This window comes from Notamacropus eugenii, chromosome 6, assembly GCF_028372415.1.
Source record: "Notamacropus eugenii isolate mMacEug1 chromosome 6, mMacEug1.pri_v2, whole genome shotgun sequence".
Classification (NCBI taxonomy): domain Eukaryota; kingdom Metazoa; phylum Chordata; class Mammalia; order Diprotodontia; family Macropodidae; genus Notamacropus; species Notamacropus eugenii.
In genome coordinates, this window is record NC_092877.1 from 261,638,564 (window position 1) to 261,654,261 (window position 15,698).

At 35.0% G+C, this 15,698-nt stretch overlaps 1 protein-coding gene across 34 annotated transcripts in view; it reads right to left on the reverse strand.

The window, feature by feature from the left end:
- Nucleotides 1-15,698, reverse strand: part of LMO7 (LIM domain 7) — a 246,962-nt gene that overhangs the window by 101,169 nt on the left and 130,095 nt on the right. For 32 of the 34 annotated variants that reach the window (XM_072622275.1, XM_072622274.1, XM_072622270.1 and 29 more), the window contains one exon: nucleotides 10,331-10,437. In XM_072622275.1, coding sequence (XP_072478376.1) covers nucleotides 10,331-10,437 — 107 coding nt within the window. Of the gene's footprint in view, nucleotides 1-10,330; nucleotides 10,438-10,717; nucleotides 10,815-15,698 lie in introns of those variants that run through there. The other 2 variants (XM_072622255.1, XM_072622254.1) reach the window with 2 other exon arrangements.

The following is a 15,698-nucleotide window of genomic DNA, read 5'->3' on the forward strand; positions in this document are numbered from 1 at the left end:
CAATAATGACAGTCATTTTCCTATGAAAATATCTAAAACTTTCTTCAACTTTTCCAATATAAAAACTCTGTCTGATCAAAGAATAAATAAATGAAATTTAAACTGGTTAACAAGGTTAACAGTATAAAGAATTCACTAAAATTCCAAGTGGTTGCTTCTGACAAACCAGCAGTTCCAAGTTGTAGCTACGTTTTACTGCCTACACAGAGAATTATCATTCTTAATACGTGAACTTTACATTGTTTTACATACAATATCACCCATTTTGCTAAGATAAGTAAGATACAAATAAAATACCAGACTTAAATCATTCCTTTACTATATGTACTCCGCACTCCCAAACGGCAAGAATTATGAGTTGTAAGAGAAGAAGACTTGGAAATAATCATTTTACAAAGTGTTTTAACCCACCTTTTAAAACATGGTTCAAACTTTTAACTTTTCCAGGACACTTTCCTGATTAAACCCACTCACTCTTATTATTTCTGAATAAATGAGAGGAAATCCAGCCTGAAATACTGGCAGGTCTAACTTAAGGTATTTTTGTTCTATCTGTTTCAAGTACATACTTGCAACTAATTTGAAATAATTCTTAATCAAGTAAAAGTATGTCCACTGGACTTTAATAATTAAGAAGGCCTCATCTATAGTTAAAGGAAAGGAAGGGAATAAACACTTATTAAGCAACTATGATGTGCAAAAGAATTTACAAATACTTATTTGAATCCTCACAACAGCCCTGTGAGATACATGCTATTATTTTCTCCATTTGACAGTTGAGGAAACTGAGGCAAAAAGAGGTTCAGTGACTTGCCCAGGGTCACCAAGCTAGTAAGTATCTGATACTGAGAAAGAAAAAACACAAACAAAATAGTGAGAAAATAACATGCTTTGATCGGCATTCAGCCTCATAGCTTTTTCTGTGCATGTGGATAGCATTTTTCATTACAAGTCTTTTGGAATTATCTCACATCACTGTACTGTTGAGAAGAGTTGTCTACCAAAGTTGATCATCACACCATGTTGCTAGGTTCTCCTGGCTCTGCTCACTTCACTCAGCATCAGTTCATGTAAGTCTAGGTTTTTCTGACATCCACCTACTCATCATTTCTTAGAACAACAGTATTCCATGACATTCATATGCCACAACTTGTTCAGTCAGTCATTCCCTAAATGATGGGCATCCCCACAATTTGTAATTCTTTGCCACCACGAAAGGCACTGCTATAAATATTTCTGTATGGTGTGGGTCCTTTTCACTTTTTTATGATTTCTTTGGGATATAAACCAGTAGTGATATTGTTGCATCAAAGGTTTTACACAATTTTCTAGCCCTTTGGGCATAGTTCCAAATTGCTTTGCAGAATGGTTGGGATCAGTTCACAATTCCAGCAACAATGCATTAGTGTTCTAGTTTTCCCACATCTTCTCCAGCATTTATCATTTTCCTTTTCTGTCACGTTAGCCAATCTGATAGGTGTGAGTTGTTTAAATTTGCATTTCTCTAATCAATAGTGATTTAGATTTCATGTGACTATAGAGAGCCTTCATTTTTTCCTCCTCTGAAAATTGCCTGTTCATATCCTTTGACCGTTTATCAACTGAAGAATGAGGAAGTTCATTCTCTTAAGAGTATTAAGCTGCAGTGCTTGTTGGGGTATCCTGTCTTCTGCTCTGTCTGTCCTGCCAAGTATTTCAATTATTCATGATTTGTTTTCTTACCATAAATGTTGCTTTTGAAAACAGAATTTCCAAGTATTATAAATTAGATATGCTAGAGTCAGACAACCTAGAAAGTATTCATTTATTGCTCAATGTCCTGATGAATGCCAAAGTTGTGTCATACATTAGAAATCCAAAATGCTAGCACTTACAATTCCATCCTAAAGCAGACCCGTGACAAAATCTCAGAACCCAGAAGAGACCTCAGAGATCATATAGTCCAATCCATACATAATAATACAATACCTCTCCAACATATTGGACAGTTGCTCAAAAACTTTCAGTGAGAAGGAACCTACTTCCTCCCCCAAGATGGTTCATGACACTTTGGTCCATTTCTAATCATCAGGAAAATATTCCTAACATTCCTAACATCAAGCCTAACATCAAACACTCTTCAAATACTCAGACATATAATAAATCCCCAAGTCTCCTCCTCTTCTCCATTCAACTGATCTTCCTATTACATGAACTTGTTGCCCTTTATCATCTTGGTGGTATATCCCCAGACACTCCAGAAAGTCAACGGTCTACTAAAATATGAAACCAAGAATGAACACAAAAGTCCAGATGTGATCTGACCAAAGCAAGACTATCATTCCTCCTAATCTTGGGTACTATCTTTCCACCTGTAACCTCATTATCTCCACTGCATTAGTTTTCATGGCTGCCATATCACACTGCTGACCCCATTTGAGATTTTCTTAGCATAGATATTGGAGTGGTGACAGCCTGCTGACCCAAGATGAGTTTACAATCCACTAGAATCTTCACTTCTTTTTCAACTAGCCTGTCTAACCCTGCTTCCCCTAAAACAGTGACATCAAACTCAAATAGAAAACAGGGGCCACTAATCTGTACAAAAGGACCCCTGCAGACCACATATTAACAGTTTTAAAAAATGTAATTTTACCTATATTTTATTGTATTTTCATTTATATATTTTGCTAAATATTTCTCAATTCCATTTTAATCTGATTTGGGTCACATTCAGGAGCATTGTGGGATGCATATTTAACACTTCTGTCCTAGAGAGAGATCCAAGATCATATGATTCATATTTAGTTACTATTCACCTCTGTAATAACACTGCATATGAAGAAAAAATAAATATTATATCATGGTAAATAAGTGGTAGGATTAAGAAAGCTAAAGGTAAACAAAGACCAAAGGACCAAATTTGTTAGCTTCTAATCCTGTCTCCCCATCCCTACTTGTCTTAATGAGATCAGTCACATGTTGTCACATTTCAGGAATACTAAGATAACTTCATTTTGATCTCTAGCTATGGAACAGATTCCTACCCATAGCCCATAATCACAAACAAGCATCCTGTGGGTTTTCAGGGGGACTGGACAAACAAGTTCATCTTTCACCACACCCAGAATAACCTATTCAGTGCCTGCTCTACAGACTACAAGGCAGTCTAAGTGCAGCAACTGAAAAAGGTTCAAAAGACATAGTTTCTTGGTAATCTAATCATTTTATTAATAAGACCATCATGTTATTTTTTTTAATGGTCATTTGCCCATTTCTCTTAAACCAAAGACAATCATGGCAGTGGGTTCACAGCTTATATACCCTTCAAAGAGTAGGTGTTCCTGAGGGGTGGCAATCAACTCTGATTGGATAACACCATGGGAGGTGAGTTATATTAAAATGAGGGGCTGAAAGTGACAAAATGTTTTCCTTGGACAGAGAAACTCTCTTTATATCAGACCACCCCCAGCTTTGGGCTATCTAGAAAAAAGATCTGTCTCCACCCAAGCATGATTGAATAGAATTCACCTGAGATTAGAGATTCCTTATAGGTCTGGGTTGGGTCAGAAAAAGAATTTTAACTTGACTTTCAGAGACTGAGGTCTTGAAAAAAGAAAATAAAGGGGGATCTACAAATCTCCCCAAATCTATTAATTATTAATAAGCAGTTAGTGTAAACTCCTTAAATTCAGTCTTCAGATGAAGGCTATGTTCATTTTAAAAACTGTCCTCTAATTAGTTATCAGGTTTCTGAATAATTTTAATGTTGTCTGCAATCTAAATCAAGCTACACATCCTATTTCCTTTGTAGATAGGGTCAATAAATAAATAGATCAAGAAATGCTACTAACACAGCCTATCAGTTTCAGCAAAGGGTTTAGACAGGGTTTAGATAGTCTTCAAAGCAAAGGCTGCTTGACCATTTATCAGTTACATTCCTGGGGAAATAAATTTTTCAGGTATGGCTTGGACTTTCAGGATGCTGAAATTCTATTAAAGTCTCTCATTATTATGGATAAAATGGAGAGATGTGGGTTAAGTAAAAACACAGTTTTACAAGAATTGGTTTTATGAATGAAACCAAAGGATTGGTTTCCACCCTTTAGGGAAACATTGTATTTAATGGATATAAATCTAAATTTAGTGGATCTAATGAGTCAACATATTTTAAAGAACTGTGAAAACCTTAAAATGCTTTATAAATGTTAGCTATTAATATATAAAGATCTGTCCCTGGCCCACTTCTTATCAATATTGTTTTTAATCATAGAACTTAGAGCTAGAAGAGACCTTATAAATAAAGTTCAACTCATAAATGGAGGCAGGCACTTTACTATCTATACTGCTCTATTTTCTTCTTTAGCATCATAAGCATTATCACTCTTCAGATTGACTTGTTATTCACAAGTGAATATGCTGGCCACCACAAACCATATAGTTGATTCTGCCATAAAGTCAATTCAAAATTCAATATAATAAGGGGAAAAAATTCCTAAGAAATGAAGTTTTATAAAAAAAAAAAAATTCAATGAATAGCTTCAAAGAGTAGTGAGTTCCTCCTTACCAACTATCTTCAAGTAGAAGACCTCTGAGGTAACCAAAGAGATGGGATTCCACAGACTAAGCCTGAAACTGAGAAGCCCAAGTTTAAAATCTCCAATAATTTAATGAAGCTGTTCAGACAAAAGAGAATTTCATACTACTGAAACCAAAACCTGATCGCGGGTTAATTGCTAATGGTAAATAACGTTTTCATTATTAGGCACGTACTTAAGAAGTTTTGGTGCCTGGAATGGTCAATCACACAACGGTAGCAGAGGACATGGCCCTTACATGCTATGACTTAAAGGACATCTAAAGACCTCTCCAGACAAATCTCTCCCCCGTGTCTTTCAGGGTATATAAAATTGCCAGTATTAGTCACTCTTTTGGCAGCCCCATTAACATAAAAATGTTATCAGCTTTAATTCATCACATCATTATTTTCCAATTTCCTAATTCAGTCTAAGATGTTAGCTCTTCTAGCCAAGTTATTTAAAAGTTTCAAGGAATGGGATGAAGGACAACTAAGTTTGGATGAATAAGAATCAGAGACCCAGAGAGATGGTAGGAGCTGGAAAGAAACCAGACACTAAAGGAGAAATGATAAGAAAGAGAGATGAATAGGGAATAAAATAAAATCTGGGATACACTGTAACATCTTTGAAATTTTACCTATATGGATGCTACATAGGGCCACACCTCAACACAGTTTTTAGTGGCCAATAGATTTGTGGTAATAAGAAATTCCCTTATAAAGGATGTATATATAATCTCTGATGAGAACTACTGTTAAGTACTAACTGCCCTGCCAAATGCACTAAAACAGTGTCCTAAAAGGGTTAATGTGGCTCCTCTCCCTAACTACTCCATGGAATGATTTAGGCAGCTGATTGAACATAGTCCAGTAAAATCCCTTTTTGTTTTATTCTTTCCTAACCACTTGGTAGGAGGTGTTCAACATTTTAAAATAGTAACAGTATTGACAGCTGGAAGTCACTAGACTCAGGTTACAGTGCCAAATTTGGATATCAGTGAGATTCAAAGAACTGGAAAGAACCTAGCTCATAAAGAAGGTTCAGTTATGGGGTAACTCTCTCCAAAAAAAGAAGTATGCGATTTTTCAAAAGTTAGATTGGAAAATAAGGTGTCAAATGAGAAACTTAATGCAGGTAAATTTACATCCATAGGAATAATGAATACACACAAATCCACTCACCTCAACCCCAATTTGTCATGCTATTTGAAAAACTATGTCATCTGGAAATTTTGCTCCCAAAGTAATGACAATGTTATTCTATGAAATCAAGAAACATTTTTTTGAACTTTAGAGAAAAGCCAAAATCACACCAAACCATTATTTTCACATGGTGAGGGAGAAGAAATATTAACAAAGATTTCTCTCTTCTAACTCTTGCTGTTCCTGTGGAATTGGCAGCTGACAACATACAGATTCTTACTGTTTTCATTCTCCAACCACTACTAGAATCTTTTATATGCATCACAATACTTTCAACATCATAATTATTTTTGCAAAATCTATACTGTATGTGTGAATTTTTAGATTCCATAAAAATGGAGGAATAAATCAATACTGGAATTTGGGTAACCTTTTCTCTCTCTGGTAGAATATAATACAGCAAATTAGTTTCAATATACATTCCTTTTTCTACAGTCACATTGTGAGAAAAAAATGGTCTTAAATATAAATAGTCCTGAAAACCACAGGACTGAGAGAGGGGGAGAAAGATAGTAAAAAGCAGAGGGACTGTTGGGTTTGGGGGAAGGGGGTTTATTGTCAGCCAGAAAGTAGGCACCAAAATTGAAATATAGTCAATCAATCAATCGTTCACCCAATACGTATTTGTTACACTGTGCTAATCATTAGAGATGCAAAAACAGGCAAAAAGTCCCTGCCCTGAAGGAGCTTATAATCAAATGGGTGAGACAACATGAACACACACACACGTATGTGTGTGTTTATGTGTATATGTGTATGTATGTGTGTATATATTAGTAGGCTATATACATATATATGTATGTATCTGTGTGTATAGTCTGCATGGACATTTAAAAGATATAAAGTCTTTCCCTTTAGATTTCCTACATTTCACCCTTTCATCTCAGTCTCTTAGCTTTCTTTTCCCAGTCTGCCCTGCATCTTTCTTGCTAGTTGTATGCCATGAGAAACGATCAACTCTTCTTGAGCATCCTAACTCGTTCCTTCCCCTAGCAGTACCTTTTGTTGCTAACCACAATGTCACAGCAATTATCTTTCTTTTCGAAGCTGTCTTTTTGCATTTAGGAGAGTATAGACGGAGCTTCACTCTGTACCAATGAAGACCATGTTTTCTGTATGTGACCCCTGCATTCAAAAATGCCCATGTAGCTTAATAAACACATAATACTGTTTGTCATAGAATCATATATTCAAAGCTGGAAAAAACCAAAATCCCTATAATACATGAAATCATAACATGAATAGGAAATTCAGATAACTACTATTTCCTTATTGGAGGAGATCTCAATAAAAAATCAAGTAATTGGACTTAACTATAGGAATGTAAACAGCTAATACGAATGAGCTAACAGGTGTTCTTTTTCTGAAATTAGTTCTATATGGCTAGTTATATACAGGTTTTATTGTGGACTAACCTTTAAAACCGAAACTGAAGCAAAGGAAGAACAACTCCTTTTTTCAAAATCTGGATTAAGTTATTCTATTAATTCCTAATCCTCCTATTTGTCTTCATATGACTGACCCTGAACACATAACAAATACACAATTCCTGAGACTTCTCTCCCCTCCCTGAGCACCAGCATATGAATCATATGTTTACACTGGTCCCCTTTCTTAAAATGCAGTTACCAATGCCCAACATAAAATATAAATATTGTCCATTCCTTTGTTAACTATTGTTATGTTATTATCTTCCTGAGTCCAAATCTGACCTCAAAACCTTAATAGCTGTATGACCTTGGGCAAGTCACTTAACCCTATTTGCCTCAGTTTCTTCATCTGTAAAATGGCATGAAAAAGAAAATGGTAGACTACTCCATTATCTTTGCCATGAAAACCCTAAATGGGGTCATTAAGAGTCAGACCCAACCACAAACCAACTAAGCAACAATAGCTTTCTCACCTGTAAAATAATGGGTTCAGACGAGTTGTACTCAGAAGTCCTTGCAAGCCTGAGATCTATAACACTCTGATATGCCCATTTTAAAATGAGATAAACATTATTGGTTTTTTACTCAATTTTTATGCAGAACAACATGGTCAAAAGTATTTAGAGGACAATCCTCTGCTCACTGCTATAAAAATTCCAAAGGATCAACTCTGACCCAAAATACACATCAGTATTTGTAAAACTATAAATTTGTTTTCATATAAGAGAATTGCTGATTTTTAAAGTGTTTTAAATAGCTAAAAAGTATTTTTAAATCAGTTTTGAGTTTAAAATTCCAGGAAAAGAAACACTAATCTTTTTTTCCTCTCTATTTTGTTGCCAAGAGGAAAAAATAATAAGTAATTCTCACTCTAAAATTTCCCCTAGGAAAAGTAAATTTGGCAATTACCCTCAATTCTCACCCACCTTAAATAGAATGTCAGTTGGTGCCAGGATTCCATAGAAAATATAATCTGTTTGTATTGTATCAAACTAACAAATAGAAAAGAAATATTTTTTGTGGACTAGCAGGAGATATCATATATACACTAAAAGCAAATTATATACTTATTAAAAATTAAATAAATCCAAATTATTTGGTAAGCATAGATAGACTTTCCTTTAACCTACCAGATCTTTTAAAAGTAGCATAAGAAAGTTCTGATCAACATTTGAAAACCATGTGAATTAAAAGCTGAACAGACAGTCAAAAAAGCTTTTTCATTTCCTATAGTTCTAGCCTCCATCTTGGAAGGTCCAGAATTATTCCTTTTTCTCCATGATCAAGAGGAAATGGGATTAACACAGGAAGGGCTCTCAGGTATAATGAAGGTTTCCACTCATTAGTCATTTTATTATAGCGCTGCTACCAAGACACACCTTGGTTTATGGACTTGTGGTTTGTACTGAAACAAGTTGTTCAGCATATTTCTCACTACAATTACAACTACGTGTGTGTGCGTGTGTGTGTGTGTGTGTGTGTGTGTTTGCATGTGACCTTCCAGTTTCACTTTGTTAGTAATTGAATTTCACTCAATTCAGAGCCAAGATGCTGGCTTTACTTAACAATTTGTCCATAAAATCTTATAAAATGGAACCTAGGCAAGCTTTTATTAAGCATTTTTTTAAAATTAAGAGTCAAGAGACAAGTTTTGCCATGTTCATGACCAGCCCAAACACTGTAGTTTCAAAGTGGCAAACTAAACTATAATTTTTTTCAGGGAACTATGTTTATCCTCAATCAAGAAAAGACTAGATTTTAAAAAAATAAAAAAGAATTCTCAAAACTGAAGTTTCTTGCCCATCAGATAGGTCTTACAAAACAATGTTTTGATTAGAGCAAATGCATCAAAATGTTTAATGTCCATCAAAATAAACATGACCTTGCAAAGCAGAGAAGTGAATAGTTTGCATTTTACATATCACCAAGTCCCCCAAATTAGAACCTGTCAAAACAACTTTCTTATTTTGAATTATATTTTTTCAATCAGAAAAAATCTGCCTTCTCTCCCTCCTACTCCAACCCCTCACCTTTCCAATTGAGAATGAAACACAAAATGTTTTTCAATGTATATATTTTTATCCTTTTGCTAGTACACAATAACACAGGGGGTGCAGGGTGAGTAGTGTAAGACAATGAACAAAACACAAGCAATCCTCCACAACAGGTGAGTTCATTAGCAATTAAAACCATATATGTTGGATTTCTAGAGCCTGATATGAAATGATCTTTCATTTTCTTCTCTTAGAACAGTTTTCTATTTTCTTCTACTTGACCTTTGTAAATTACTTAGCCCTACCTATATCACACTTAAGAATCATGACAGCAAGAAAACAGTTACTATTAAAAAGCAAGATAATTCGGTAAAAAACTGTTTCCTGTCATGTGTTTTAGGAAGTACTTAATTATTGATTTTGTGGGAGCAAGACATGTAGAATATGCTTTCTGAATCTCACAAAAATAAAGTTAGCCAGATTTCCTTCGAAAACTTTAAATGACATTATTATTTCCACAGCAAAAAGAACAATTTAAAATGCAAATATCCAACACCACTTCTTACTTTCATTTTCTTTTCCAATTTTTCTAAAATAATAAATTAACTATTTATTTAAAAATCACAAGATTCAGGAGCCTCCATGTTAGTCCTATATATTTTAGCAATACAAATAGTAAAAATATATATACATATACACATATATATATCCCTTATCACTATCCAGTTCTTCTTTTAGTGAAAGTAGTCTTTGAATAAGGAAAAGGGGGTGTGAACAAAGCAATTATTTAATTCCATTTTATGATTGTTTTAAATATAGAAAAATCAAATTTCTTTATGATTGTAATGGCTGTCTTCATCTTTTTTAAAAAAAATTGTTACATAAGAATAAAAATATTAACAAGCAAATTCATTTACTGTACAGATTAAAATTTCTGCAACACAGAACACACATCCTCTATCAACTACATTTCACCTCAGCCCACTTTACACTTTTAGAAATTTCCTCATTGAAACACCATAAAAAGGAAATTTTTCCTTTTCTACGTATTTTCCATAAGCCTTCTCACTTAAATGAATATGAAAACAGTACAGCTCCATAGTTTTGTTTTGTTTTTTTTAAGATATCCAACAGGTGAAACTTACTTGACCGTGACTCGATTCGATAAATCCTGTAGATCCCCAGGATGGAAAAGCTGAGCTTCCTTCAATCCAATCTTTTCACAAGCTTTCAGAAAAACATTTATATTATCCTGTGAAAAGAAGCGGAAAGCGATTGCTTAGCCAAGCACTCCCCAGAGCAGAGGTTGCAAGTTTTTTATGATAAAACTTTCCACACTTCAAAGCCCAGTCACAGGCTCCAAAAAGCGAGGCAGCAAGATGTGTTCATATAGATTTAGACCCATATATTTTAAAAGACATAGGCAGCAGCAGATCAATCTTTCACAGGATGGAACTAGAGTAATCCTTTATCCCCGGACGTAAGCTGCTGCTGTTGCTTGTGATCTTTGGGACTGGCACGTTAAACATTACCTGTTATAGGACAAGTGCCTAGCCACTAGGCAGTAATCTACACTTTGATGTCAGCTATGCTCTGCAAACAAACGCCCTCTTTCTAGCCTTGCACGACAAGCCTCACCTCTCCTCTTTAAAAATAACTCCAACAACTGACATTCACCCACCCAGAAACTGTTGGCAGGGAAGAAATAAGAGGAGGAACATTCTGTTTCTATGATCACAAATTACAGAAGGGCTGTGGAATACCACACCTGGAAGCTGGGTTTGGTTGCTCAGTGAGCCCTTGACAGAGAGAGAAACCATACTACAGGACGTAGGAAACAGTCAGGACGAGGTTCTTTTTCATTGGCTAAGTTACAGAGTTTAGGTGTGTGCATTACTCACCCTCTGCACCTGCCACAGGAACTGTTTTGGAAAAATGAAAGCCTCTTTTCCCCCCACTCCCCACCCCCTTTCCCTAAAGATTTCGGTCACAGCTAATTCCAAAAAGAATCGCTGATTCACAAAACAACTAATTTTCATTCACATAGAATGAAAGGACACTACATGCCAAGAGTAAATCAAATGCTAATATGGAGTATATTCCAGATACATTCTGGCTACGTCTAAATAGCTCACATGTTTACCCTCTGAGAGGATAATTCAATCAGTACTTTGTCCCCAATGCCAACTCCATGAGAGTTTGTTCTCATGGTCCCACACATGAAAGGGAACATAACATGTTCACAGGGGCTTGGCATGCCAAAGCATATCTGAAAAAACTCAGGCATGCTGGCAATACCACATCACTAGCTGGCATATGAGCTGTCATGGAACTGAATTCTCTTCCCCTCAACAGTTGGCCCTGGTAGAAAAGCAACTACTGTCTTTCCTGACTTGAAAGCTTTACATCCCTATAAGACAAAGGTCAAAGTGGGTGGTTATAGAGAAAACAAGAATATTTTAGAAAACTGAATTAGTTGTGATCAGAAGCGTTTGGATCCTTGAAGAAAAAAGGAGAGAGGATTGGAAAAATGACCTTAAACATAAAAGGATAAGGAGCAATGATTCCTGATAAACCAAGGGACAGGAGGTATTTATGACCAGAGGTGTGGGGTTTCTGTTATGGAGTGGAGCAGTAAAGCTCAGCTTTCGTTACTGAACTGCAAGCTGGAAGCCCTGATTCACTTTTAGTAAGAATGAGTCAAAGATTAAATAGATCCAAAAGCCCAAATCCCAGACAACTCCAAGGTGAAGGTCCTCAATCGACATCTATTCATGAGAAGAAAAAAAGAAAAGATTTTCTTTTTGGAAGTTTGAAAAAATGGAGTCAAGACTCAATTCCTTATTGAAGTTCATGCAACAAATCATGCAATTTATGATTGGTATAACTCACCTCTGAAGATTTCAACTAATTAGAGATTCCAATGTTAAGGCTTTGGGGGTGGGGGGAGTTTGTCTTAAACAGAGGAGAAAACACAGCCTCCAGAGGCCAGTTTAAGCAGAATGATATAGTGGTGTTTGTAAAAGTTCAAATCCTAAAAGAATACAGTTTCATAACTTCAAGAAAATAAAAAGAAAAGCATTAGAAGAGAAGGTTTCTCAATTGGTGATTTTAATTTAATATAAAATGTTTAAAAAAATCAGTCGAGTAATGTTAAAATGCTAAAAATAAATTCATAAGCAAAATAATACTTGTTATGAAAATTAGCATCTATTTGCTTGGCAAATATGAATAGATGGATGGAGATAAATAAACACTCATCTCTTGAAGAACCACTCTCAAAGATTTTAAAACATCACAAGATGAAAACAGGCTGAAATATACAGAATGACACCAAATATACCAGCAGCAAATAATGTAATGAAGTTTTACTTTTAAATATCATAAGGTGGGTTATATGTTGTGTCAGTCTGAAAATAAAAGAAAACCATTTGAATTGCTGTTTAAAAATTTTTAAAAGGAAGAATTTTTGGAAGTATACATGACTTATGCAGTAAGGGTAGGATGTATTGTGATCAGTATCTTGTCTTAAATGGTAGCTTCTGGACATGTGCCCACTAGTAATTTAAATTTTACTCTTATATTTCAAAGCACCTTAGGAGGCAGTTGCCTCAGGGAAGATATAAAATTATGAAACAAATGTTTTATGTTCATCAACACACTAAGAAACCACACCCAACTCAACTCATGAAATGGGATGTATTTACTATTAACTTCTAGTGTTTGTCACACAAACAAATATTTCACCTAAAAATGGCAAACAAAATAAATAACTAATTTGGTCAAACCATAATTAAATTCCTTGAAGTCAGACTATAACTGTAGTTCTGTCACTGAATAATGGTGTTACCTTGAGCTAGACACTTACTTTGGGCCTGTTTTCTTCAACTATAAAATAAGAACTTTGATTAAATCAGAGGTTCTCTATCATTAGACCAGGACTTACCAGGAAATCTTCACACTTTACCTGATAGTTCTTCAAGTTAATTGCCATCACTTTGAGCTCTGTTCAATTGACTAAGATTACCAAGAAGGAATAGAGCCTATCCATCAATGTTTTACCATCCTCCCCATCATGTTGAATAACCTCACTGTGAGAACTTCCTCTGATATTTCAAGGCATTAAGGGGGGAAAAAAGTAGCTCCTCTCACCATAGATTTAAAAAAAGTGGGAGGCTAGACTAGATGACTGCTAAGATTCTGAGAGTTGCCTATGTAACAGAGAAATTAAAAATCCAAAATAGCAGGTTGGAATTTATTCCTAAATATAGACTGCAGAGAGAACTTTCTGAGTCTACTTTACATAAAACTCTAGTCAGTTTTAGTTGAATCTTTCACTTAGCCCTCTAAAGTGAACCTTGGATCCTCAAAGTCTCTAAGAATGGAAGGCAAACTGTAGCTGGTCCACCACCAAAATAGAAAGCTCTCAGTTCCTAACTATAACAGCTAGAGGATATGATGGATAGAGGGTTGGACCTGGCATCAAGAAGACCTGATATCAAATCTGACCTCAGACTGTGTATGTGACCCTGGGAAAATCACCTGATCTTTGTTTGCCTCAGTTTCCTCAAATGTAAAAAGGGGGGGGGGGGATAAAGGCATCTACCTCCCAGGGTTGTGGTGAGAATCAAATATTTGTAAAGAGTTTAGCACAGTGACTGAGTCATAGTAAGTACCACATAAAAGTTATCTTTTTATTGTTATTAACAATTATTGTTGATATTGTTGTTACTATTATCCAAGGACAAGAAAAAGCCAATTTCAGTTGAGTTCATCACCAGAAGGTTGACTACCAAGTAATACAGTTTAGAGAATTTAGCAATTCATAAAACTGTCTAAGACACTGAGAGGCTATGACCTACATTGAGAGGATAATGCTCACAAAGATTCACTCACAGCTCTTTTTAAATACTGAAGAGTTGTAATTCCTTCATTATTAAACATTTGCTATCAAAGAACTAGAAACTTTTAATCATACTAAATGGGAAGCACCTGTTCATTTTATGGCAACAGTAAATATACATAATTGTGAATATACAGTTCCTAAGGGTAAACATTTTACAAACAAATCATATTTAAATGTTTCGGTTATTAAATATTTGAAACAAATTATCAATAGTTCATGAATCTAGCAACATGACTCAAGATTATTAATAATCAGCAATGAATGAACTGGACCTGTTATAAAATTGATGATTTAAATGCAGATATTGAGTCACTTTCCTACTGAAATTGGTTTATATCTTCTACCAAAATTTTCCATGAAGATAAAATGCTGTATCAGATGGGCAGCACAATCTTCTGATTCCTAGGTCAGTGTTCTGCCTACATATTCAGAAATTCTAATTCCCAAAACAAGCCCTTGGCAAAAATTCTAAACTAAGAGAAGATGATCTTCGATGTTTCCCTTCTCTCCACTCATCCTCCCATTCAAAACAAATAAATAAAAATGTTCCTCTCCCATGATTCAGTAGTTTGATGCATAACCCTTCCAAAGCCTTCAAGTAATAATCAAAGGAATATTGGGCATAGTGAGACACGCAAACAAAAAAATGTATCATACAGAATTACTTTGTTGAAAGGACCCTCTGGGATCATCTAGTCCATAACATGGAAGAACTTTTTCAGCAAAAAAAGAAAGGAGCTTAATTCATCATATCTTTGGTATTAGCCTCCTTTTATACCTATCCCTGCTGGCTAAATGTTTTTTATAAGTGTATGCATCAAAGAATATCATTCTTCAATTGTCTTCTAATCTATTAAGAAACATAATTTGAGTTAATATTCATTCATTTGGCAGATACTAGTAAAATTCTAAATTATTTAGGAATTTTATCATGTTTCATAAAATAGCTTATCTTCTTTCTAATCCAGCATCAAGATTCCTCAACTTTCAATGTTGATTTAAGAGAGTGGACTTAAAATCTTTTCAAATAAAAAGCAATCTCTTGAACATCACAGCAATAATTAAACGTTAGAGGTTATTCCAAAATAAAAGCATTTGACATTGGGTTTAGGCAGCAACAGAATGGGATAGGAAAAGAAATAACAGAATCAGTCATTTAATTCAAGAAAATTCAATGAACATTTATTAAGTATCTTCGATGTCTGAGTGACTCTTTTGGTCATGGAGGACATACAAAGTCAAAAAATAAAATATGGTTCCTGCTTACATTCTATTGGAGTATGCAACATATACAAAGATAAGCAAAAGTAAGGTAATTTGAGAATGGGAAAAGAACACTAACAACTAGGATTATCAACCAAGAAAAAAGTGGCATCTTTGCTGGGTCTTGAATCTGAGAGTCTAAATAGGTGAAAGTCAGGTGATTTGTATTGTAGTCATTTGTGTGGTAGGCATGGAGGGCAAATTGCACAGGAGTGCACAGAGATGGAAGATAGCATGAACAGTGAAAGGAATGTGAAATACATCTGGAAGAGTGGGTGATGGAAATAGACTGTGGAAAGTTTTAAATGAGAATGCTAAGGCAAAATGAGACAAGGTGGAGAAGA